General features: G+C 54.4%; 9 protein-coding genes across 9 annotated transcripts; 3 read left to right on the forward strand and 6 right to left on the reverse strand.

Moving 5' to 3' along the window:
• Window positions 1–12: 12 nt before the first annotated feature.
• CONPUDRAFT_68148 (uncharacterized protein) lies at window positions 13–222 on the forward strand (the record flags this gene model as incomplete). The annotated part of the gene is made up of 1 exon (XM_007777663.1): window positions 13–222. The coding sequence occupies one exon, from the start codon at window positions 13–15 to the stop codon at window positions 220–222; it is 210 nt and encodes a 69-aa protein (XP_007775853.1).
• Window positions 223–471: 249 nt separating this feature from the next.
• CONPUDRAFT_170409 (uncharacterized protein) lies at window positions 472–1,870 on the forward strand (the record flags this gene model as incomplete). Its single annotated transcript, XM_007777673.1, has 5 exons — window positions 472–538; window positions 583–747; window positions 803–1,394; window positions 1,446–1,656; window positions 1,712–1,870. The coding sequence occupies 5 exons, from the start codon at window positions 472–474 to the stop codon at window positions 1,868–1,870; spliced, it is 1,194 nt and encodes a 397-aa protein (XP_007775863.1).
• A 94-nt stretch (window positions 1,871–1,964) lies between these two features.
• On the reverse strand, window positions 1,965–4,228 carry CONPUDRAFT_170410 (DUF455-domain-containing protein). The gene is made up of 8 exons (XM_007777674.1): window positions 4,183–4,228; window positions 3,844–4,125; window positions 3,624–3,790; window positions 3,395–3,561; window positions 3,117–3,322; window positions 3,044–3,055; window positions 2,185–2,985; window positions 1,965–2,122 (listed from the first exon to the last, which is right to left on the reverse strand). The coding sequence occupies exons 1-7, from the start codon at window positions 4,215–4,217 to the stop codon at window positions 2,358–2,360; spliced, it is 1,497 nt and encodes a 498-aa protein (XP_007775864.1). The 5' UTR covers window positions 4,218–4,228; the 3' UTR covers window positions 1,965–2,122; window positions 2,185–2,357.
• Window positions 4,229–5,137: 909 nt separating this feature from the next.
• Window positions 5,138–6,478, forward strand: CONPUDRAFT_68144 (taurine catabolism dioxygenase TauD TfdA; the record flags this gene model as incomplete). Its single annotated transcript, XM_007777662.1, has 7 exons — window positions 5,138–5,463; window positions 5,533–5,626; window positions 5,682–5,726; window positions 5,784–5,791; window positions 5,851–5,941; window positions 5,996–6,075; window positions 6,148–6,478. 7 exons carry the CDS (start codon window positions 5,138–5,140, stop codon window positions 6,476–6,478), a joined length of 975 nt encoding a protein of 324 aa, XP_007775852.1.
• Window positions 6,479–8,571: 2,093 nt separating this feature from the next.
• CONPUDRAFT_133595 (uncharacterized protein) lies at window positions 8,572–11,288 on the reverse strand. Its single transcript, XM_007777675.1, has 10 exons — window positions 10,724–11,288; window positions 10,608–10,663; window positions 10,335–10,549; window positions 9,902–10,186; window positions 9,778–9,836; window positions 9,673–9,712; window positions 9,428–9,609; window positions 9,108–9,291; window positions 8,897–9,048; window positions 8,572–8,835 (listed from the first exon to the last, which is right to left on the reverse strand). Exons 1-10 carry the CDS (start codon window positions 10,880–10,882, stop codon window positions 8,755–8,757), a joined length of 1,413 nt encoding a protein of 470 aa, XP_007775865.1. The 5' UTR covers window positions 10,883–11,288; the 3' UTR covers window positions 8,572–8,754.
• Window positions 11,289–14,501: 3,213 nt separating this feature from the next.
• Window positions 14,502–16,851, reverse strand: CONPUDRAFT_113946 (uncharacterized protein; the record flags this gene model as incomplete). The annotated part of the gene is made up of 3 exons (XM_007777676.1): window positions 14,502–15,182; window positions 15,238–16,784; window positions 16,833–16,851. Coding segments are annotated over 3 exons (2,247 nt in total), but the record flags the coding sequence as incomplete, so codon positions are not given.
• Window positions 16,852–19,733: 2,882 nt separating this feature from the next.
• On the reverse strand, window positions 19,734–20,949 carry CONPUDRAFT_140691 (uncharacterized protein). The gene is made up of 2 exons (XM_007777677.1): window positions 20,441–20,949; window positions 19,734–20,369 (listed from the first exon to the last, which is right to left on the reverse strand). Exons 1-2 carry the CDS (start codon window positions 20,940–20,942, stop codon window positions 20,164–20,166), a joined length of 708 nt encoding a protein of 235 aa, XP_007775867.1. The 5' UTR covers window positions 20,943–20,949; the 3' UTR covers window positions 19,734–20,163.
• Window positions 20,950–21,211: 262 nt separating this feature from the next.
• On the reverse strand, window positions 21,212–23,220 carry CONPUDRAFT_68138 (FAD-binding domain-containing protein; the record flags this gene model as incomplete). The annotated part of the gene is made up of 5 exons (XM_007777660.1): window positions 21,212–21,581; window positions 21,639–22,239; window positions 22,291–22,469; window positions 22,522–22,638; window positions 22,703–23,220. 5 exons carry the CDS (start codon window positions 23,218–23,220, stop codon window positions 21,212–21,214), a joined length of 1,785 nt encoding a protein of 594 aa, XP_007775850.1.
• Window positions 23,221–24,531: 1,311 nt separating this feature from the next.
• CONPUDRAFT_160536 (uncharacterized protein) lies at window positions 24,532–24,987 on the reverse strand (the record flags this gene model as incomplete). Its single annotated transcript, XM_007777678.1, has 1 exon — window positions 24,532–24,987. One exon carries the CDS (start codon window positions 24,985–24,987, stop codon window positions 24,532–24,534), a length of 456 nt encoding a protein of 151 aa, XP_007775868.1.
• Window positions 24,988–25,224: the final 237 nt, after the last annotated feature.

A 25,224-nucleotide genomic window follows, 5' to 3' on the forward strand; every position in this document is an offset into this window, starting at 1 on the left:
GATAAGACAGGCATGTACATGGTACGGCCGTCGTTCAACAGCACCGGATCAAAGCACGTCGAAGTCTTACACGTTGATTCGCTCGTCCGAGCCGCCCATCTCCTCCCCTTCTTCGGAGAGCAACTCGTACCTAAGGAGATGACTTGCCATCAGTCTCTAGATTCATTTGAGCTTTTCTACGTTAACCGATATGCCGACCACCATGCATTCGAAATTGCCTAGTTCAGTATGCTACTTATGTCCTTTACCACTGTTTATGCCCTCTCGTATTACTTATGCAACACCTTTTTCAACCTCAATGCACTTATTCTTAACGATCTGGAGCTTGCGAGAAATAAGGGTGCTTATGGAGGCCCGGCGATTTGATCCGCACTTATGAAAGTCGTGCTACTTATCCGATTCTGTCCTAAGTACACAGGTGCCGAAAAGCTGTAATAAGCTTGTTATAAGTCCCATCAGATCTCATAAGCAATGTGCCGTTTTCCTGATGAGGGAGCGCCGTCAAACGAGGGTTACGACGGTGAGGAGGACTTCCTTGGTCAGCGCCCCAGGTGGATGGATCTGACGTGAACTCCTTTCTAGCCTTCACTTTGGAAGCCGGTGTCCAGTGGTCTGAGGCATACGCAGCCGCCAATGCTACAGGGCGGGTGCTGGTTGGCGGTTTGTCTGCTGGCGGATCCGTGGGCGCTGCAGGTGGATGGATTCAAGGCGGAGGGCACAGCGCCCTGTCCTCAAACTATGGTTTAGGCGAGCAAAACTTCCACTGAGTCCGTCCCCACTTCAGCTAACGAATAATAAATAGGTGTCGACAATGCTATCCAGATGACAGTCGTTACATCCACCGGCGAACACCTCACCGTCAACGCCTACCAAAACTCAGACCTCTTCTGGGCCCTACGTGGTGGCGGTGGCGGAACGTACGGCATCGTCACCTCAGTCACATACCAGACGCACCCTGACCTGCCGCTCGTGGCTGCTTTCTTCGTTGCCTACTCCACCAACTCGACGGTCCTCAAACAGGTTTTCACTGAAAGCTTTGCGATGCTTCCAGCGCTCTCTGACGCAGGCTGGGGTGGTTATGGCGGTATCAACGAAACCGGTGTAGGATTTTTCGACATCTCACCCAACGTGTCATGGGCGCAGGCTAATGAGACATGGAACCCATTCTTCGAGCGCGTAGCAAACCTTACTTCGTCCGGCTTGAATATCACGACAGCCCTCACAGTGCCGTACCCTTCGTTCTACCCGCTATATGAGTCTATGTTCAGGACGCCTACGGGACAGAACGGCGGGAACCTGATATTGGGTTCGCGCCTCATTCCTCGGGTGGTGATCGAAACGAACAACGAAGAGATGTCCGCTGCGGTCTTTGAGACGCCTGGAATGACATGGAAGTGAGTACTTATTCTGCTGATTTTTTAAGCGGAAACTAACATATGACTCAGCTTTGTCGCCGGTGGCCAAGTATCCAAAGTCGATCCTGACTCCGCCGGGATCAATCCAGCCTGGCGCGATGCAGTCGTCCATATTACCTGGGGAGCGTCGTGGGATGACGGTGCCACGGCAGACGATATTGGAAAGCTGGCTGCCGGGTTGAAAGAACAGGAAGCGAGAATTCGAGCTCTCACACCTACGTCGGGATGCTATTTCAACGAGGTAAGCCGTTCCTATGTTATAATTAGGTTGATATGATGCTGATAATACGGATCAGGCTTCTCCGTTCGAGGAAGACTTCCAGTATACTTTCTTCGGTGACCATTATGCGAGGCTGAAAGAGATCAAGGATAAGTATGATCCGCATCAGCTGTTTGTTGTGACGCAGGGTGTAGGCTCAGAGGAGTGGAACGATGATTTAATTTGTCGAGTTTAAGAGGACAATTAATGAACGCACTCCTATGCGACTTCATCAATTATCTTGCTTCCGATTCCCGTCTCGTATTATTATTTTGCTATTGTCTCTAAAGTATCGATGTACTATCTGCTATCTGATATCTATCGAGATTCCAGTCGCAGTCGAAAGCAAATGTATGACGAGCATGCGGACGATTGTGAGCAATACATGTCTCGCAGTATCACTGAACTCCCTCAGAACCACTGTTCAGAGAGTCCCGGAGTACATTTCCTGAAAGGTGGACATTGAAAAATCGCAAAGACGTTCATCGGTCTGCTGCTATTGTAACTCACTTCTTCTCCCGCTTGGTCCACTTAAGACTACGATGCGGCCTTAGACGCTACAGCTGGTAGATCTTCGGAGAGTGTTCTGAATATAGTCAACTTTATGTTGACCCAATGCGATAGCTGATTGGCTAGTAAGAACGTTCTTAGTGATAACCCATTGGACATGTGCCGATAAACACCTATTTTCCTGCTTCGTATGCTACTGTAACATCTGCAGATGCACGCTCAACCGCAGTCTGCTGGCTTTCCTGATTTTGGACTGCAAGCTGATCCATCTCGCCATGGAGATCCTCGTAAAACTCCCTCGTCAGGCCAGCCGTCTCGCGCGCCTCGGCATTAAACGGACCCTTGATATCACCCCGCCAGCCACAGCGAACCTCCTCGCGGAATGTGCTCACCGGATCGACACCGTCACGCTCACATATCCAGGTGAACCACCGGTGCCCGGTCGTGACATGCGTCACCTCGTCTGTGTGAATCACCTCGAGCGTCGCAACGCTCTCCTTGTCCCCGGATCGCCGGAACCGCTCGATTGTGCCTGGATTGACGTCCAGCCCGCGGGCTTCGTGCACGAGATGTATAATAGCGAGCCTGGAGCGAAGTGAGGTGGAGGTGACGGTGGCCGATTCCCAGAGGCCTGCATGCACGGGGAGGCTGCCGTACGGGGTGCTCGGTGATAATGCGGCAAGGCGAGATACGAGGAGGGAAAAGTGCTTTGATTCATCGAGAGCCATCCTGGCAAAGTCCGAGAAGAACGCAGGAGGAATATCTGGATGAGAAGGGCCAAATCGTGCCATGATGTCCCACCTGATAAGCAAGATCAGTTTATCAGTCATATGGTAAGGTGTCGATGAGAGGCACTTACGCGAGATCGATCCTAGAGAAAGGGTCGAAATGAGTTCATCGGGCCAATACTACACGGTTCAAAGCGTACTTACGCCCATTGCTCAATATTTGCGAGAGCGTGAAGCATCACGGCAGCATTCTTTCTCTTGGCAAGTTTCCGAGGGTCGACCGTATTTCGTGTGTAATTTTCCTCTCGAGGGGGGACTGCAGGTGGTATGGGTGGGTTCTTGTTCTTGTGCCCAATCGAAGCAAGTTTACCCGTTCGGAAAAGATGTACCGCATGCTGGGTCCTCTGGACCTAAGCAAATAGTGCATGAGAAGGGCGAAACGCTGAGGGGTGAGCGCTCGCCTACTTCAAGTTAGGACTTACTTTGAGAGTAGGATTTGGGGTATTCAGAATCAAAACAGCCCACTGTATGAGTGTTGTAGGCTCTCCATCCAATGGAATAATGGGCTCTACTCCAGCCTGCTCGGAAATACTATCGTTCGAGGTCGCAGATTCCTCGCTTAGCTTTGCCTTTACTGGATCAGCGAATTCTAAGCAAATTCTGTCAGGAACCAGTCCAGGTAATGTCAAGATGACGAGTAGATTTACTCGCCTTCTGATATGCCTCTTCGCTCAAGGACGCGCCATTTACTGCCCTGCTCGGGAGATTGGATCCAAACGCAAGGAATGCGGTCTTCCTCGTCTTCCTTCACTTGGACCGTATACGTACATGCACGGAGCCCCGTCTCGCTGTGGCCAGTTCGAAGGTCAAAGTCATACCTGTATAGAAACATATATATCGATATCATTAACAGAATCATGTAACGGTTTACCTATGCCAAGGACAAACAGCTACAATGCCCGTTTCACATTCCTCGATCTCCGCATGGGACATGTCTGCCCCTAGGTGAGGGCATGTGGATTCCATTGCGTATAGTTGATTGTAGGGGTGGCTCGTGGGTAGCCCCTCGTTTGGTGTATGATAAGACCGTGCATCTATCTGCTCTCCCACCGACGAAAGACGAAAGAGAATGAGGGAATGATAACGGCCCTCTTGTGACCGAAGCGTTAGTAAGAATCGGTTGTGAGTGAGGAGGTCGGCATAAGGCGACACGCTGATGTGTCACTGGACGTAAGATAAAATTTGAATAGTTTCAGCATGTGCAACTCACAAGAAACATTCAGGTTCTGGCGTTTCGCTGGCCATGTCAGATGAAGTGAAACGGAGTTAGAGTGCTTAACCAAGGAAGGCGCGGGATCTAATCTAATCGGGGATTAGGTAATCTATTTTTCGCACGAGGGGTGGAAATTTGCATCGCTGCAGCCTGTCGTCCACTCTTTCGTTCGCCATTCACCTTCCTACTGCCAGGACGCTCGAAATCTGCCGGCTGCCTTCTTTACCCCAATCTGAGCGTCTACTTCAGTTCTCGATGACTGTCTCGTCACCTATCACCTGTGGTGATGGAAGTAAGCATTGGCGTCAGGATTGCGTGAGGATGCATGGGTACGCTCTCATCTCCAAGAGGTGTTACTCTGAATACACTGCTTAAGAAACATTGAGCCCCACCTGCTTCCTCGCTGGTCGGAACAGGCTATCTGCGCCTTGATTCCCCCATGTGCCTAAGTCATCAGTTTAGCGTCTCATTTACATCTAATACACCTTCGCATTTGAATGACAATGTCCAGGCTTGTCCTTGATGGCCGCACATTGGCCAACAGTGTCTGCGGTACTCCACACCAGTGAGACGTTCCCATCACATTAGTGCTTGCTCATCCCCGGAGGCGACATATGTAGCACTGCCTTCGGTGGGCGGCAATTTGCGACTCTGTGTTTGTATCTCGCTTGACTGCCACGCCATGTCGTGAGCACGCCATAATGGTCACGCCGTCGTGAAGAGAACACGAACTCCTCGGCACCCCCGCGCACCCCAGTGTCGGAATCTCAACTTTGCTCATGTGCTAACCGAGTCTTTGGAAGATGGAAAGGGAATTACAAATATTCTTCCCTCGGGCTTGGTCCCGCATCTATAAAGGACTGCGATTTCCGTCTCTTCTGAAGCCAACTCGCCTTGGGCAACTACATCTTTCCCTTGTTTCATCTGCTTTCTTCACTTAACACCTCTTGCCATGGCCACCTCTCTCGCAGGCTCACTTGCCCAGTTCACCCACTACGATGTCACGAGCCATATCGGCACGCGCTTCCCCGACTCCAAAGTGCAGCTCTCTGAGCTCATGCAGTCCGAGAAGGCGGACGAGTACGTCCGCGACCTCGCCAAGCTCGTCTCCGAGCGCGGAGTAGTCTACTTCTCGAGCCAGGACCTTAACGTCCAGGACCAACTCACGCTCGCGCAGCGCATGGGCGAGCTCACTGGCAAGCCGTCCGACTCAAAGCTGCACAAGCACCCCATCTCAGAGGAGACCCCCGAGCTTGGTGCCGAAGTGTCTGTCATTTCGTCGATGGGGTGAGTGATGTCGCCATCCAGCTCATCTGTAGCCGAAGCTCACGGGCCGATCTGTTCTAGCGGCATCTCCCGTGCCGGCCTCCAGATGGGCAGGCGCGCCAGCGCGGGCTGGCATGCCGATATCACCTTCGAGCGCGTGCCTTCAGACTATGCGGTACGTTACTCTAAAATGTTCAAATATCCCACAGAGCTCTTATCGAGGTTCTCAGATCCTCAAAATGCACACACTTCCCAAGGTCGGCGGTGACACTTTGGTACGTACCTTAGGGATCCATCCCATATTTACTCATGAAGCTGACCGGGTTTATTAGTGGGCTTGGTTAGTCTCCGATAACGCAATTTACGAATGTTGTGACTGATGAGTGCTTCTTGGTTCAGTGGTTACGAGGCATACGATCGTCTGTCCCCTGCCATGAAGAAGTTCCTCGAGGGTTTGACCGCCGTGCACAACGCTCAGTTCTTCGTTGACGTACGCGCTCAAGATATGTTAGCGTGGAAAAAGTGCTGATCATCCCCTTTTCAGATGGCCAAGGCCATGGGCCACCCAATCCAGGATAACCGCGGCTCGCCCGAGAACAACGGAGGTGACCTGACAGCTGTCCAGTACGTGGGACATCACTAATCATTTCCCGTTGTTAATCTGAACCTGACCCGTGATCCTCTTTCCGCCAACAGCCCGGTCATCCGCACGCACCCTGTGACGGGCTACAAGACACTCTTCGTCAACAAGACATTCACTAAGCGAATCATTGAGCTCACACCCGAAGAGTCCGATGCGCTGCTCGACTACCTCTTCCGCCACATCTCGGAGAACCATGACCTCCAGGTCCGTTATCGCTGGGAGATGAACGACATCGCGCTCTGGGACAACCGCTGCACATTCCACACGGCCACCAACGACTACGCAGATGACCGTGCAGGCCAGCGCGCCGTCGGCGTCGGCGAGAAGCCCTACTTCGACGCTGCATCGAAGTCGCGCCGCGAGGCGCTCGGCATCACCTTCTGAACGTTTATTCGCATCCTCCCCTATTCCTCCTCTACCTCCTCATACCTCGGAACGCATTTCATGAGCCTCGTACAAAAAGGATTCGCTGGTCGACTGACCGAACCCTGTAGATAATCATTAGTGCTTATATATCATTGTAGACTAGACATTGCTATCCATTGCTTTACTTGCATCGATCTCCGACCATACCGAGTCCGAATGTTCTGCGCAGTGCATGGTAGGCAACTGGTCGACTCCAATAGCTCTAGTTGATCATCGCAGGAAGTCGACATCGTGCGATCCGGGGCGGATGGCGGATTCCGAATTGCGTGATAATGCTCTTTCGTCGACGAATATGAGCAAGTGAACCCCATATGTGCCAGTACCCAGGTACCAAGGCATTGTGTCGCCCCATGACGGCGGCTGCAATATCATTTTATCCCGATGCCAATCAATGCTTACTTCGCGGCATGATGAACACATGGCTCAATCTATGTACGTGCACTGAGATCGATCCGGGCTTTGTCAGATCAGAGGCGATGTCAGAAAGAAAGATCACACGTCGTCGATCTTACACCCTGTTTGTTCACTTCGCAATCTTTCTCACGACGTCACTTTTGTAAGCGCACAGCGAACACACAAGGACCCCGCGTACACTAGTGTCCTAAGGATGGCGTGCTCATGACTGCAAACCAGCATCGTGAAGGGGAGAGTTGCCTGCGGCATTTCCAATACGTCTTGTAGACACAGGCGATGGGACAAGCGCGGCGGAAGGGGACACGACTGACGAAAAGCAGGAGAGCAATGGGAGGAGTTCAAAGGTATAACGTCGTGGCGCAATTCCGAATAATCTCAGACACTTTCAGTCTTAGAAATTTGGAATACCTCGAGAGATCGACGTGCAAAGTTCCGTTAGAATTTGGAATAAAGTGGACGGATAAGCTACAATTCGGAATACATCAACAGGATAGACTGGCCAGGATAGACTCTAAAGCCAAAATCGGACTCGTGCGGATCTCCCGACTTGCGTCATTGACAGAGATGCTCACCATGGCGTGCTCATGAGCATACAAACTTTCATCCGTTACAACCGAGGCGAAGACTCCTTATCGCATAATTTGCCATGGACATGTCAGAGAAACATTTCAAAGATGTGTGCTTACACTTGCACTGTGTTGCAGTGCAAGCTCTGTGATGGTATTATCTCCAAGGTTAGAGAAAATCGCCAGCGTAGCGCAAACTATGATATCAGCATCTGACTTCATGACGCTGCGGCAGTTCCGATTTTCGCTGGACATTTCCGGTCATCGAACGTCTTAAGTATTCGGAATATCTGAAGGATCGCCCTTTCGTTATTTGGAATACCTAGCAAAGTTCTCAAGTATTCGGAATGGGAACTGTAAAGCCAAAACTGCAATCTGCCTTCCAAAGATTCATGCAGACGAACATGATCTCCGAGCTGGTCTCTATGTAATAGGGCACGTATGATACAACGATGGTGCGATTAATCTAGCTGGGAAACCGAGGCAATACAAGTGCAATGGCCCAGCGGATCACACATCTAAACTTGACATTACCGGCAGCGGTCGCTTCGCTCCTAAACCTGGAATTTAGATCTGAAAATATTCATCTCGTCAAGTCGGCAATACCCACTTCGACATACGGAAAGAACACCGTAATGAAGGCGATTCCGGATTTCCCCAGAACCACCCAAGATATATCCAAGAGCTTCCAAGGGCTTCTCGTCCGTAACTCATTTTTAATATTGAGAACAAGATGCCCAACAGGAACCACACGCAAAATCCCAGAGGTGCTGATATGGACCTCTCGAATAAGTATTTGCACAGTTTTGAAGAGCTAAGATGATTACCGTTTGACGATCTAACAATACTACAGATTGCCCTCGAAGTTATAATACATGATGCGCAATGCATAATGACACTGTGCATCCGCTAAAGCCGCCCAAATAGCCTTGCGCAGTCGACGAACTCATGATCCGACCTCCACGGACGTCCCAAAACGTGAGTTTAAGCGCGGACCAACACAGCCGCCAGGATCGCTAGGCGAGCGTCTCATATGGACTACAGTGAAAAGTCAGAGCCAATAAATATTCGCAGGGGTACGTATTAGCACACGGGATATATGCAGAGTATTTTGAGTGGTGCGTGTACATCTGGGGTTGGCAAGGAGGGGGGATAGGGGCAGTTGCGTATGCAAAAAAGTGAGGAGGGAAAGGAGGAGATAGAGTAGGAGTAAGAGATGCGTAAGGAGTGTGAAAGGCGGGGGAACTTCCGAATCTAAACGGCGTTGCTCGCACACGAGAATGCGGAGCCGACCTCGTTCGCCTGGTACGAGAGGATGATTGAGTCTATCGACACCTGTGATCGTCATTCGGTGAGCGCTATTATCTCCGAGGAACAGAAAGACCGCAAGACGCACGTATGTCCCCGCGATGAGGATGTAGAACCCGAGCACGATCAAGAAGTAGTTGAACAGGGTTTCGGCGCTCCGGAGACCGCCAGCCCAGCGCTGGGCGCGCGGGTATAGCTCGAGGTACGCCATGCCCCAGAAGATGAAGCCGAACCAGCCATCTGAATGTGCGAGTGGTGTCAATCAATCAGTCAAACATCCGTACATCTTAGACACGCACCAAAGAGCGAGGACATCAGACTGAGCATGTCCGAGAAGAAAGGGATGATCTCGGCGATGACGAATGCGACGGCCCACGTGCCCGCGACGATGCCGATCCAGGTCGCCCATCCGACGAACGTGTTCGAGTACCGGTGGTGTGAGTTGCGGAATATGCGGAAGAAGATGAAGCGCGACGTCACAGACTGGTACCGCGCCATTCATTAGTCGACCGTTCACAAGGAGGGCAATGAAGTGAAATGAATGAAGCGGGGTGGACGAGATGGGCATGGAAACAAGGCGGGGTAAAGATGATGCTTAAGCAAGAGATGGGACACGCACGCTATACAGCGACCCGAGGAACAGAATTGTGGGCAGTACGAACGAGAACGCGATCTTGCGGTACGTGATTTGCAGCGATCCCACCGCGGGCGCGACCACGTACTGGTTCCCGGTCCAGTGATAGATGAGGCCACCACATATGGTGTACACAATTATCTCAGCGATCGTCACTGCCCAGAGCGCTGCATACGAAGACGAGAAGTCAGCAGACGTGGATGGACCATATGGGTGAGGGCTGCACGCACCTTTGGGGAACTCTCTGGGATCACGCATTTCCGCGATGAACTGCATGCAGCGAGGAGCGATGGGTCAGCTGAGCCTTATTGGAATTGAGAAGTTGTGCTACGCACCGAGGGAAGTGTGATCTGGCCGACAAGCGTGTACGTGATGTTCAAGAACGCCGACATGCCTGAGAAACGCATCGTAATCAGTCATCGTCTATAGCGGACTCAGCCATCACAACGTGCTACTCACCTGAGACGTACGTCGTCCCCTTGACGGGGAACGCAGTCACCAGGGGCTCCTGACCGACGATGTATCCGAAAGGGTGATCCTGGACGCCCGCGAACACGATCGCGAGTAGGACGGCGATAAATGTGAAGCCGGCGGCGACGGTGCCAATCCAGCTGAGCTGGTCGAGCGTACGCGGGAGAGATATGAAGAAGCACGCGACAGCGGTGACGACGCTGAAGATGATCGTGCACGCGGCGCTATCGGTGAGCGTGTTGAGGAGCTCAGCGCCGACGAGGACGTGGAGGGCTATAATACGAAACAAGCAAAAGGGTGCACACGTAACGATACATCAGCAACCGGCGGGGGCGGTGCGAACATTGCGTTGCGTTGCGGGGCGAAGGGTGGGTTTGGTCATGCGGGTGCTCGCGACTGGAGAGGACGATGGACTATTCACCTTGGATGAAGGTGTTGTTCAGGAAAAAGAAAACGGCGGTAATGTTGTACGCGATTTCGGAGCCGCCGAACAACTTGCGACCAATGTCGCACGCGTCGCGAACGTCTGGGTGCTTCAGGCAATAGCGCCAGAGAATCAGGGAAGTGTAGAGGACGATGGCAGCGACCACGAGTGTGACAATAATGCCCGGTACGAGACCGAGAACAGAGTACGACCTGGGATGGAGGCATGGGTGAGAAGAAAGGAAATAGAGCGAGGGATAATGAAACGTACCATGGAAACGAGAGAATGGCGAGGCAGATGTACTCGGAGAATAGCAGACCTGCCGTCTAGAAAATTTACAGCCGTTGAACATAGGGCAACGACGAGTAAATTATGGTAGGACGGACCTTCTGCCACGAGCAGGTCCTGTACTGGATCTCGTTGCCTGCCTCACGCTCCTGAAGGTCCCTGAAGCTCTCGGCGTCATTGCTGACGCTCTCTGTGTAATTCTTGGCCTCGCCGATCTTGACGGCCTCGAGGTCGTCTCTGTGCTGATTCTGGCTCATGTTGTGGCGCCGCGCCCGGTTGTCCGAAGTCGATCGTGTTGGCCGTGGCGGAATGGGTCAAGGAGAGAACTAGAAAAGAGGCGCCCAAAGGAAACAAGCAATGGCGGCAAGTGGGGGTGCGGTGCAAACGCAGGTGGGCTATCGTTGACAGACCTGTACTTATATATCCTGCAGAAGATTGGCCGGTTGTATAGCCACAGCATTTGAAGACGACGTCAGTGGAACAGAGGAGGTGGTTATGTAACTTTGATCCTGATCGCTATCATTTCCTCGTTCCTGACTCGAGAACGTCCTCCCGTGTTGCCCAGGGACACCCGTCGTTGGTCGTCGGTCGTAATCCGCTGCCCCAATGACGTCTTTCGTTGCCGCGCCAGCCCGCTCTTGCGACATTCCACCCAAGATTTCATTGCAAGTTCCCCTTAGTTTGTCTTATAGTCGTCTCTCAAGACAAGGCACGCACCTCGTACGAACAGGAATATTCACGTTGACGGAAAAGATGGTTGCATTCTACATTTCAAGCCGCTGCTCCACCCACCCATGGATGTCCACTCCTAAATCTTCCAAATTCGGAGCCATGCCGAGTCGGCAGCCCGCACCAAGCCCGTGTCCGAACCACCGGGTCCGGGATGCCCAGGAGTAACCGCCACCGGGCGCAAGCAGTTAGCCTGTCAGTCCCATCTCCTTCGCAAGAGCTCGACGCTGATGACAGCGCTCTCTGGATGTGATCGTTCATCAAAGCAGGCGCATCGTCGTCACCTCTCACTACCGTTGACAGCCCGCCCGCCCTCCACCATAGCACGCAACCTCGGGATCTTATGGTCTGCTAAAAGCATTTTAGCTCCTCTTCCATTAGAACGCCTGGGTCGCGCTGGCGGCGACGTCGACCGCCACCACCATCAAGAGCTCAAGGTGGTTACCATCCATTCTAACCAGGGGCGGGATCGATTCGACGACTAAGGCGCTGGTCGTTCGCTGTATCTGGCGATGACATGATCTCGCCATGTCTCAGTTTATCCCTGCGTCTTCTCGTCTTCACGCGTGCTTGCAGATTAGCTTCATTGCTTACTACTTCGGCTCAACTCCTGGAGTGGTCAGCTCTCTGGTCTTCAGCCGGGCGTCATCGAGCTGGCACCTCTACCGGGATTCTGAGAGGCTTGAACTGCCCTTTTCGCATCCATCCCGCGTTTCTTAGCTGAGAACACTTAACCCATGAACGTTCGAACGTTGAACGTGTACTGTAAGTACCGTACCTCACCTGTCAATATCCATAGTTCCAGACCGATTACGTGCGCAGCTCCGCCAGTCTCGGGTTTTCTTGGTGCTTACGATGAAACCATCTCCCATCTCCTGAGAATGGGTTCTCGATAACTGCCTTCTGCTACACTCGACGATGAGGTTGCCAAGAGAAGACTCTTGAGGCTCCTTATATTACCAAAATCGACCTGAATATATCAACGTATCGAGTGTCTATAGCTTTTTGGGTTGGCCAGCGGGAGTGATGACTGAAGCTGAAGCTTGAAGTGCGCTTCTTTTCGTCCTTGTCGCACTGATCTATTTTGGTCTTTACTTCTTTCCAGTTTAACACCGCTTTATCTGAAAATCTTGTATGGCGCGCCCCGCAACGGAAGAGTCACTGTCGTTGATCGTCAACCTGACGATCAGCCGTGTCGACCAGTTGGTACTTGCCTGCGCTGCACCCGATTTCTGCATGAGAAATACAAATATGGCTGGTTGATGGCTGGTTACGCTGGCGTATACACATGTACGTAACAATTACATTGAGCTTGTGTCCAATAATAAGTCTGCGTAAGTATGACGCGCTATTCCTGAAAGCCCACTACTCGAAGAACGCAATGTCCGTGTGAAGGAGACGTATCGTAATGCACCTATCATCATCTAGTCCAAGGATTTTCACCGTTGTCCCATCTGTGATTATCCTTAGCGCGGTGTGGTGCTCATCCAAGCGAGGCCGATATCTTGCAGGCAGCCAGCAAATTCTGTGCTTCCCCTTTCTAAGCCACCCATCGGCAGTCATGCAAAGATCGGACCAGGAAAGTATGTCGTAGAATGCGCCTGGGTCGTGATCTTCATCGAGTTGATATTGACCATTACGCATCTTGTTCAGCTCGCTTGCCCTGAGTGAATGCGTATTCTGCCCTGGAGGCAAAGAATGGCGAGGCGTCGTGGCGAGGCGATAGCACTTCCCGGAGGAGTATATGCGAGTCAACGTTGGAGAGATAAACGGTGCGTAAAGCCGGTTATGACTTGGTATGCGCACAAGCGTCACCATTGTCGACGTAGCAATTTTCCATTGGTAAAGATTCAACCACTTGTCTTCTTCTTTGGTCGCGCCCCAGAGAGAAACATTTTCTTCCGTTACGGAGGCGATGGTAGAGAAATGCTCGGGGAAATGTGTGTAGTACAGCTCAGGGGGAGAGAACGTAGCCACCCGTTGTAGTGCGTTGCCTTTAAGGGAGTAACACGAAACGTTCCGCACCTTGGCAGACCTTATAAGAAGCGAGAATGTTGATTCTTCGCCTGAGAAACAACTTTCCACAAGCTCAGAGCTACTTATGACCTCAGTTCCTATTCGAGTGCGTCCTTGAACGTCCCAGATTTGAATTTGAAGGTTCTTGGAAGATGCCTTGTCCACACCTGCAATCAAAACATATGTCGATTTGGGAGAGAATTTAACACTCTTGAATTCGTAGTCTGTGCCCACTGCTAAGTCGTGTCGAAAGGCAGAGCCTGAGGATGCAGTCCCAACTATAAGATATTGTCCGCTAACATGGGACTTGTAGGCTCTTGCTTCTTGCCATGCTGAGCAAGCCTTGAGTTCGTATTCTGGCCCAGGATTGAGTTTGGCGTTCAGTGTATCGGATGCGGGATGGGACGGAGCCTGAGAAATATCCGTCAGCATGATCTCGTAACGGCCCACTTTCTTAGCGCCGAATCGTTGCTTGTTTTGCGGCGACCAACTGGCACTACTATTCTCCCAAGAGAGGCCTGCAATATAGTCATCGCACATTATCCCAAGCGAACCATCGGCGTAAAAGAAATACTGAGGTTCTCGACCACGGCGTTGCCAGTGATATGCTGATTTTATTCTTTGCAATTTGTACGCTCTATTTGATGGTATTGTTGAAGGAAGCGGCTGGCATACATTGGAAATCCAGGTTTTACGAATCTTGAAGCGCAACAGCGACGAGACCTTATCCAACAAAAATAGCTTGATAGCGTTGTGAAAACTGGTGACGTGTATGCAGGAAAACTGTGATAAGCTCTTGGCTTTGTCAGCATCAATGATGTCAGAGCTGGCATTGAGCCCGCGGATTTGGGTACGGGCCGTGCGGTGGGCGATATGAAATATCCGTTGTTCATCTGGTGAAAAAAAGAGCAGGCACTTCAAAGAACTCGCAGGAAAGGGTGAACAGTTCGCATCCCTGCATTTTGTTTTCGATAGCAGCTGACCACGAGCAGAATTAAACACGAGAATGTGCTCGGAAAAGTGAACCAGGAGGTAATCTCCTCGAGCCGAGAGGTTGAGGGTCACACCAGCTGTGTCCATCCTCGTCGATCCGGTGCGTTGATACTCATGGGGTGGCGATCGAAGGTAAGAGTGAAGTTGAATATACGACAACAGTTCCTTGGTAGCTACCTCAAAGACTTCTATCAAAGGGAACAGACCATCCTTGTCGACACTGAAGCATGCGACCGTATCCCCATTAGAAGGAAGAGCTATACGAGTTCGATCCTTTAACAACCCTGTTGGCGGCCTGTTGGTACAAAATGAGAAAACCTCTCCGTCGGATGGTCGCCAGACCAGACAAACGGGTGTATCACTAGTATCCCCAAGCACATGTCCAGGAAACGCTACAAGAGAACCGTTGTGCATGATGTCGCGTATCCCAAGGTTTGAAGTGCTGAAGGGAAGTGACGCAACCAGCACTCCTGTCGCCGTGTTCCAAACACGTACCGAATCTTCTGTAATAGCAGCAATTTGCGATGTATCAGGCGACATAGCAACCTTAAGACTCCAAGTTTCAGTATTGATCTTGTGCATAAAACATCCCCATTCATCGTCCAGACCCTCTTCGAATATAAACGCAGTTTCTGTTTCAAAGTAGTGGCTGTAGACTTGACGGATCTTGGAGTTTTTCGGACTGAAAGGAAGAGCTGACTCATACACGTGAAGAGCGGAAATGCTGATAGCGTCGAAGAAGGTTAAAGTGAGCCTCCAGCTGTCATGTAGCAGAGCGACAGTGTCATCCTTTTGAGCAAACGAGCCTCCGGGCCAATCCTATATTTGCAACGGGGTCAGCCATTGGAATGAGTGTTAAGAGATAAGGTCTCACCGCGACTAGCCCCCTTGCCTCATAAAAGATCGTTATTCCACGACGGAGCTCACCGATTACTGCGTAGGCTTCGATCGAGAAGAGGACACAATGGCGAAGGAAGTCGAATAAGTGTCCCTGGATCTCGTTCGTAGGCTGAGTGAGCTGGACATGATGAAGCCAATAAAGACACGCATAGCGGAGTGCTCTAGGGATGGAGTCGCGCTTTTGAGCAAAGTCCGGAATCTCGTCATGGAGCAATGAAGGGTCGTTCAAACCGCAGATGTCACGCTTTAGCAGCGCACGCATCGTTTGAAAGCACGACAACGCCAGACGGTTGTGGATAGCTGTGACGTCATCGTGCTCTTTCTGTTGCAGGAAGTCCCGGAGGGACGAGTGAAACACTTCAACCGGACCGGGAGAGCCAGGAGGAGGGACAGATATGAGAGCGGAAAAGGGGATAAGATATGAATGGACATGATCACCAAAGAGTTGGTCCAAGTCAGAGATGGCGAGAGGTTCAGCGAGGTTGATGATAAGGGAGAGATACTTCATCCCCTTGGCGCGCGTCAAAGGGTCGACTTCGTCAATGATAGAAGAATATAAATGATGTACGTCTCCCATGTCTTGTGACGTGTTGCGGCGTAGCATGCTGCAGATCAGCCGAAGGCGGCTCTGGGGCTCATCCTGACCTATAAATCGAATGACGGTAGCAGCGAAGATGAAGCGGCCATGGGCCTGCTCAGAGAGTATCTGAAAATCGACTTCGGGGGGCCATGGCCCGGGAATGGAGAAAGCACGGAGACAGGTGTCGTATACGTGATCGAACGAGTGTCGGAGGAAGCGTACGACGTCCTCATGCGAGTCGAAACGCTCGACAAGAACAGTCTCGAGAACGGGCGAAACGTTGGGGTTACCCATAACAGCACGGATCTCGGGCCAGGGTCGACTAGTGATGATGATATTGAGAACCGGGAGAGAAGCATCTTTCACAAGACGCGCGAGGAGGAGTATGAACGGGCGTATAAGGTCCGTGCCGCTATTAGCGCCTTCGTCCAGAGCGTCGAAGACGATAGACATGTCGGGCGTGTCTTTCCAGATGATGGCTAGCTCTCGCATAGGCTCCATGATGAGCTTCACCAACAAGTCGTGACGTGATTTGTCGGGAGAAAGCAATGCAGGGTCATCGGAGATGGCTTTAACGATGGTCTCTCTGGCTATAGGGTGATGGAGACCGATCTGATAGGCTAAAGTGAGGAGGACATAGTTGAAGGTACTGCGCTTGGTATGCTTCCTAGAAAAAAAGAATGTGCCGACGAGCTTGCCTTCCGCGCGAAGCCCGTCGGCAAGCGTGTGGGCTACGGTCGACTTCCCCGACCCAGACTCTCCCGAGACCCAGACCACCTTGCGTCTTCCATCGTCAACCAGATCCTTGAGATGCTGTAAAAGGTCGACCCTCGTGCCTTCCAGACACTGAGAGTGGGGCTGACGTTCGTTCGAGTCGTAGATAGCGCCGTGGGCGCATTCCTGCGAAAGCCTCAACCAGGGGTCGTGTGCGGATCGCGGACCTGGTCATAATATCAGCAGCGATGAAATCAAGTTACGGGGAGACGTACCTTTGGAGCTCGATTCCATGGTGGTGGTACGAGTTTGAGCTTGCAACATCCTGTGCGCGGGCGGGCTGAGCAGCCTTAAGGATCATCGGACTATTCCGAACACACAGCAAGCTCCAGTATTTAGACGCTCGGGTCTCGAGCAGCGTAAATATGCAAAACAACACTGGGGGCATTAGACCGTTTGAGCAGCAACGAGTTTCCTGTCACTTTTGGCGGGCTCCACGGCGAACCCACCAATAGGATTTCTAGAAAAAATCCGAAATCTGTAAAGCTCAAAGCGCACGGACATCGTTACTTGAAAAAATGCTGGATTGGTGAGGTATGGTCACGAGTGTCACTCTGCTAGGGATGAATATACACGCATTCTGGGGGTTTGCTGCAGCCATGCGTCGACATTATCTTCATGCATACTTAAACTATTAAGGCCTGCGTACGAGAGGCTGTGTCGACATTGATGTTGAGCTCGAGGCGCGAACGCCTACCATAGGGCCTTGCCCCGGAGGGCTTGAAACTACGATTGATAATAATAATGAAATTGAGGTGCGACTCCAGCAAACAGACAATAGTTCGCTTCTCTCACCCCAAGCACGACCAAAGACAACTCAAGTGCGAGATGATAACGCCAATGATATATAAATACTCAACGCGAATCAAGACAACGATGGTATCGCTTCGCATCGTACCATACAGCACACTACACACAGCCTACCCGGCCACATCCGCTGCAGAAAACGACCCAGACACCCTCCCCCGGAGCCTCTCCAGCGCCTCCACCTTCTGCTTGACCGATTGAGCATCCTCGTGGGCGAGTTGTGCAGCATGCTGCGTATCAGAATCCTCGGCCTCACCGTCTCTCGCCCTCGACCGCGACCTCCCCACACGCGGCACCGACCCATCCGCATACACCCTCGTCGCATTCCGCCTCTTCACCGTCGTCTGCCTCGCAACCGGGGGCTCCCTCGCCACCGCCGGCCCCCTCGCCGACAACTCCCGCCCCGCAAGCTCCACAAGCGACATCGACGGCAACGCGCTCGTAAAAAACAAGCTCGACGCAAGCGGCGGAGACATCACCGTCGGCGGACTCGACGGCAACACCGCGCGGACCCCCGCAGCCGCGGCCCTTCCACCGGCCGCCGCGCTCGACCCCGATCCTGACGAAGGAGCACCAGCGCCAGCGACAGCAGCGGCGACCGCGTCCGCGAGCGTGACGACGGGATGCGGATCCACAGGCAGAAGCGGACCGACTCCGAGGCCAACTGCAACCGCAGCTCCAGACCTGAGCTTAGCCGCAGAACCATCATCAGCAAGCGGCAAACTAGACGTCGAATCGCTCGCAGCCGGTCCCCTCCTCATAAACGGCGCCGCCTTCACGTTCGCACCCGCATCCGTCTCTTGCGCGCGGATATAAGCGCGGCGCGACTCGGGATACGGCGAGCGCGCGACAGACGCGGGCGGCGACGCAGGCGGTGAAACGTGTTCAGCGCCATGGGCAGTATGCGTGCGGCGGCGCTCGTGCAGCGTCTTGAACGTGCGCGCGAGTTTGCCGGACTTGGGGCCAGCCTCGGATGCAGCCTTGGTTTTGTCCTTCGCCTTGTCGGTATCAGCGGCACGGGGTCGGGTGACAGTGCCGCCGCTCGAGCTGCTCCTCCCGAGCCTTTGCTTCCCGTCGTCCTGCTGAGCCTTGTTCTTGCCCTTGCCCTTCTTGGAAGAAGACCCGCCAAAGAGCCCCGCGAGAATACTACTCCCCCTTTGCGCGCGCGTGCTATCCGACGCCACCAGCCGACCACCCTCCAGCTCTGGCTCCGGCTCTGCGTCACGACGGCCCCGCACCGCCAGCGGCTCGATCCCCGCCCCTCCACCACCCCTCACACCCCTCCTGACCGGCGTCGGCGACGCGTCGTTCCCCTCAAGCAACGCATCGCGCAGACTCATGCGCGACGACACCGCCGACGACGCACTGATCGAGCCGTACGACGCATGCTCCCCCGCCCGCGCGAGCGCACCCAGCTCAGACGACTCCGAGTCCTCGGCCGACGAGGTAGGCCCAAACACGTCCCGCCTCACGTCCTCGTCGTCCGCAGCCGTCGCTCGCCCCTCTCGTCGCGAGCGCGAGCCCAAGCTAGCGCTCCGCAGAGAAAGCGAAAAGCTCGGCGAATCCACAACGTACGGCGCACGCGCGAGCAACGAGCGCATGCTCCGGTCCATGGCCGCGGGCGGCACTCTTCCCTGTGCATGCGCAGCAGACGACCTGCCGATGAACGGATCGTACTCGGGCGCAATCTGCGCCATGCCCACGCCCGAGAGCGTCGCATTCGGGAGATTCAACAACCCCAGCGTGGGCGCGCTGCCGTTCGCAACTGCCCCCTCCCGTGTGTGGGACGAGTAAGATGCCGCCGCAGAGCCAGAGCGGGAAGAAGGCCCAGCGCGCGCAGTCCGCCCCGCCGGCCACAGCGTGCTCCCAAACGCGCCGAGCGACTCGTACCCGTACCCATACTGTCTCCCCGGGGCACGCGCACGCGTCTTACTCGGAGTGCCCTCCTCGCCATCCGTATCCGCGCCCGTACCCGCAGCACCATACGCGTACTCGCGGCCCGAAGACGCAGGGAACAGCACAACGCTGTCCATAATAAGCGTCGCATCGCTCGACTCCCCGCCCCCACGCCCGTGCCCATGCCCATGCCCACGAGCACGGTCAAACGCCCTCGGCGAGCCAGGCACATACTGCGGCCCGCACTCGAGCGCCGGCGAGCGGGGCGGACGCAAGCGCGCGCGCAGACGGACACCGCGGCGGTGCAGCCAGCTGATGGCGAACCACGCTGTGAGGCCGCCGAAGACGAGGCCGAGGAGGATGAAGAGCGGGAGGAGGTACGTGAGGTTGAACGCGCTGTTGGTGCCGCCGTTGGGGGTGTTGCTGGTGTTTTGGTTTTGGGAGGCCGGGTCGAGGGACGGGGAGGCGGAGGCGGGGGCAGATGATGTGGTATATGCATTAGAAATGGAAATGGTATTGGGTTGGGTATATGCTGCAAGATTGGTATTCATGATGGAAGTAAGAGTGGGAGTGGAATCCGGGTTGGTCGTGATGGGTATAGGTGTAGTCATATCAGTTCCCACTCCGGCCGCGAGGGTAGAAGCGGGAGGAGTGGAAGAAGCGCCCCAAGGCGGGTATGGCCACCAGTAGTCCGAGGGTGTGTCCGTGCTCGGAGGTTGGCTGGTTGCTTGACGCGCATAGTGATGATAATTTAGATTCATGGTGGATGTGGGTGTGGGTGCAGGGGTAAAGTAAGGGTCTGTGGGCGCACCACTACGGGTCGCGTTGATGATCATACTGGGCCTACTGGAAACCTGAGTGTTGGGGACCGAGGACGATGAGACCGACACGGGACTCGACGCAGAGGGCTGAGAGATCTGCGGTGGGCTTGTCAAGGTCGAGGCCTGCGGCGATGAAGGTGGAGCGGCGGATGATGTAGGAAGATGGGGAGTAGGACGCGCTGGTAACGCCGGAACGTTTTGTGTTACGCCAGAAAGTAGTAGGACGGACTAGATACGCCGTGTGGGTATTGTTAGCCGCTTCAAAAGAGGATAGAATGCGGGCAACGTACAGACTGGAGGGGGCGGCCTGGAAACTTGGCCTTTGGTACTGGCAGTCCACGAAGTGGTGAACGCCCTGCGATTGAAAATGGGCCTTGGTGCGGCGACCTTGGGAACTTCGATCACGCTCTGCTCGATAGCGTCAAAAGTAGTCCTTGTGGGTGGTGCAGACAAGGGTCTCTTGGGAGGGGAAGCCGGTCTCTTCCAAGTGTTCCTTGGGGGAGACAAGAGGTTATGATCGTACTTGGGAGCGCGGCTGCGTGCTACAGGTGAAGAGGGCGCAGACGAGGGAAAGCTGGTGCTGGTTCCGTCTGGTTCGGATTCTCCTGGTGCTGGAACGGCGACAGACAGAGTGGGTTTTGGGGCGGGCAGGTCTGGTGGAGGTCTTTCAAGGGTGACCATGACGGGCTTGCAGGCAGTGAGGTCATTTTGACTCTGACGGCCAAAGGCGAGGTTGAAACCCAGGGCGGGTGAGCGGGGACGCATCGACGTGGGGCTGACGAGTACAGTCACTTCTGCCATCTTGTGGGGAGAGACAAAAGACGGGGAGACGATGAGATTCTGTTCTCTGCCAGCGCGACAAGTGGCCTACCATCTTAGGTAATCCAAAATGAATTCCACGACCCGACTTCCCTCCATGCAGATAGACGTAATCATGAGAAGTAGAGACAGGCAATGTTGTCAACTACCAGTGGATCAAGTCGAGTTTCAGAACCACCAAATCCGCTTCAGATCCTGACGCAACTTGATTGCAATAAAATTACTAAAACAATAAAAATAAAGCACATCCTTCAAACCCGACACAACAGCTGCCCATCCCACTCCTCCGACCCCACCCCCTGCCTAACCACAAACAGCCTCCCCGGATCCACCTCATCCTTGATCGCCTTCAGCCGCTCATAATGCCTCCCAAAGAACGTCGTCTCAAAATCATCCTCGAACGGCGACGCCTCGTTGAAGTAGCTCCCTGAACCCGGCGTGAGCGCCGCCATCGCCCGCGACTGCGCCCCCACCAGCTCCGCGAGCCGCGTCAGGTCCTCCGACGACGTCCCGTCCTCCCATGCCGCGAGCCACACAATGTGCACGAGCGCCTTGCGCCACGCCGGGTTCACCGCCGCCGAGTCCGGGTCCGCTTTCGCGACCTGTCCGCCCGCGACGAAGCTACAAAGCCATGTTAAACCCATTGATAAACACAGATAACAGCAAGAAGAAACGCACTTCCACGTCATCCCAGGCGTATCAAAAACCGCCCTCGCAATCTCCGTATTATTCCTCTCCACCACCTCCCGCGGAATCAACCTCGACCCCATAATCACATTCCCCCCATTCTCCCCCTCCGCATCCGGAAACGCCTGCTCATACAGCGCATAAAAATCGTCGTGCGCGACCGTGAACGCCCCGCCGACGTGCAGCGCCCCCGCCGCGCTCAGATTATACACCCGCTCGAACAGCGGCGCCCACGTCGCGTTCGCCTCCGCCCACGACGCGCGCGGCGACATGTAGAAGAACTGCAGCGTGTCGTTCGCCACGTGTCCGTATCCGCCCCACCCTGCGTCTGCGAGCGCGGGCAGCATCGAGTAGGACTCGGTGAGCAGGTCCTGGATCAGTGTGCGGTTCGCCGTCGGCGAGGTGACGTTGAAGAACGCGGCGACGACGGGCACAGACGGATAGGTGCGGTACGTAACTGAGGTGACGACGCCGAAGGTCCCGCCGCCACCGCCGCGCAGTGCCCAGAAGAGGTCCGAGTTCTGGTGCTTGTTGACGGTGAGATATGTGCCGTTGGCCGTGACGACTGTCATTTGGATGGCATTGTCGACGCCTGTTCAGACAATGAGACAGAGAAGTGCCGTGTGTATAAGATAGGACGCACCGAGACCGTAGGTCGACGACAGAGCACTGTGTCCGCCTCCTTGGATCCATCCACCAGCTGCACCCACGGAGCCACCAGCTGACAACCCACCAACAATGAGTCGTCCTTTTGCTTTTGCTGCGGCGTACGCCTCGAACCACTGGACGCCGGCAGAAAACGTGAATGCTGAATAAAAGAGGCTACGTTAATCACTAGCAAAGAAGGAAGCAAAACACCACCGCACCATCATACGTCTCGTTCGCCGACCCGCCCTCGGGGACAAACGCAGCATCATACGAGATATTCTTCATATGATGCGTCCACACCATCAACGCCCCCGCCCCCGCACTCCTCCCCACATAATCATGCCTAAGCACCCAACCACTCCCCGTCAGCCCACCACCTCATCCAAAAACACACACCCAACACGCACCCAGTATTCTTAACAACCATCCTCAGCCCATGTTCCCCCGCAAACCGCACCGCCGCCTGCACATCCCGCACCGTCCGCGCATCCACCGCACGCACCGGCACACCCCCCTGCGCACACCACCCCTCAATACCCGTGTCCGCGAAACACGCCGCAATCGACCCGTTCCCCAGTACATGCGCCTCCCAGTTCGGCGCCTGCATGCTCCCCGGCTGTCCAGCGCGCCAGCGCGAGTCCGTGTAGTTCGCGACCACGCCCGCGCAGTTCTGCGCCGCCGCCTGGGCCGCGGCGGCGGGCGAGAGCGAGGGGTAGAAGGAGGGGTAGCATTGCGCGGCGGTGGGGACGGGGTGCAGGAGCGGTTGCGAGAGCTCGGTTTGAAGCGCGGCGAAGGCGGCGGCGGACGGCCAGCAGGGCTGGTCGTATGTGCAGCGGCACCGGGATTGAGCCTGGGGCACAGCGAAAGAGGGAAGAAGGAGAGAAGAAAACAGGGCAGCTGCCAGAGCTGAGACGATGGGCTTCATCGCGGAAGCGCCTGGGCGAAAGGCGAAAGTGGTGAAGAACGAATAGAGCGAGCCGCCGGGGCTGGAGGGATGGTGAGCGTACTGATCATGATGGCGAGGGTTTTATGGAGCTCGCGGAGCCGGGGGGAGGTGAGATGCAAACGCTGTGGAGGTGGAGGAAGAGCGATAGGGGCAGCAGCACAGCCGACAATACGACCGACTCTATCAACGCAACTCATCATCAAATCATAATTTTGGATAACACTTCGGTGATGTCATCCAAAAGCCCTTATACTCTCGCTAGCCCAACCTTGGCCATCACAACATGCAGCACAGCTCGTGCTCGAGCTCGAGGCGCGACCGGAGAACGCAGGCTCAAGCATTCATGAAGCCCCGTCAGTGAAAGCCCCGCCAGTGAAACTCATCTCGATTGACAAACATATAGAGTCTCGACTCCATCTGACGCCTTCAGGCACTCGGTTGTGGAGTCGACGATTTACACGACATCGCGTGCGCCGTGACGATCACCTCCACCTGGCACCGCCCAGGCACGGCGCCTTCACCGCGAAGAACCCGCCATCTCGACATCGGCTGCTCGCACCGACTCGAAGAACAACGCCTTCGCAATGGGGCCTTGCAATGCGCCGAAGTACTAGGGCGTAGAGCGCCGCACTGAACAGACTGTCTCCTTGCGATAGAACGCAATTAACGGGCGCCATGACGCTAAGCGCCTTTGAACAACTTCTCCGGCTACGGGATCTGATTCCGAGCTATCCAACCATCCAAAACGTGATAACCCTCAAGCTCGAGGCCCACGCACGACGTCTTCGACACAGGCGCACCGCATTAATCTTTCCGCCAACTTCGGCGCTCTGATGCGCCCGAGCGCATCCAAAAGCGCTTTGCGAAGCCCTCACACTGCGCTGGTTGCATCGACGGAAATGCTATGTTTCTCTTGTTTCGCCAGTCAGAAAGGCGGTGTGATCTCGCTCACGTCTTGAGACTTGTCAAAGGGACGAACTGCGAGCACCATCGCGGGGTCAAGAACGAGTGCGAGGGGCATATTCGTGCTGAATCCAGCTAGTCGTACTGACACCAGTTTATGTTGCTTCTGCGCCTTTACCACATCCGTGACTTCCTTCCAGAACCTTGCGAGTCTAATATTTTCCGACGAAGGTAGCGTCAAAGAGGTTTCTTGGATCGTCAATAAGCTGGGGAAAACACGGGACAGAAGTATCCCCAAGAGGTTTCGCCGCGCTGGGACACGGGCTTTCCCAATCTTGTGGCACGTAGTGCATTGCGAGTGCCGCTATGCGATCGTTGCAAGGCAGCTTAGCGTCTCCAAAAAAAGAGGGCCTCGACACTCTCAAGTGTGACCGTTGTGTCGATGTCCAAGATGGCGAGGTGGGGAAGAGAGATGATCAGGTCAACCAGCTCTTGCAGCATCAACATGTGTTTGAGCGCGTGCATGCGCAGGTCACTGAGGAGCGACCAGCTGCGCACGGCGTCTAGAAGTTCCCAACCTTGAAGAGATATGTATCGGTCGCCGGGACGGCCGCGCAGGATGTGTAACAACGTGAGCTTTGAAAAAGGGGAAAGAGATCGGATCCACAGCATATCATCTGAAGCTAGGATTGCGTCTCCTTGATACGTATCCCGAATGGCGACCGACTCCAAAGGCTGCGGCGATAGGAAGCGAGAGAGTGCACCAGTGAACGTTTGAACATGGGCAGAGACACCGCGGATACTGAGCGCGCTTCTACATGAATGCTGCAGAGAGTGCAGCATGACGGCGATCCAAAGTCGCTATCACTGAAAAGGCATTCGACTGCTTTAGCCGCCACATCAGGAGAGAAGGTGAATAAAGCGAGCGTCTCGAGTCCTGAAAATCCGAAACATGTGCGCTCCTGGAGCTAGAGCGGTTCGTGGTGCACCATGTTTAGCACCAGTTTGGTGAAACAAGCCGAAGATGCCAGGAACGTGAGCGAACGAGCATCCAGGGGACCGCAGTCTAGTGACTTGAGA

The sequence above is a fragment of the Coniophora puteana genome (assembly GCF_000271625.1).
Source record: "Coniophora puteana RWD-64-598 SS2 unplaced genomic scaffold CONPUscaffold_25, whole genome shotgun sequence".
NCBI lineage: Eukaryota > Fungi > Basidiomycota > Agaricomycetes > Boletales > Coniophoraceae > Coniophora > Coniophora puteana.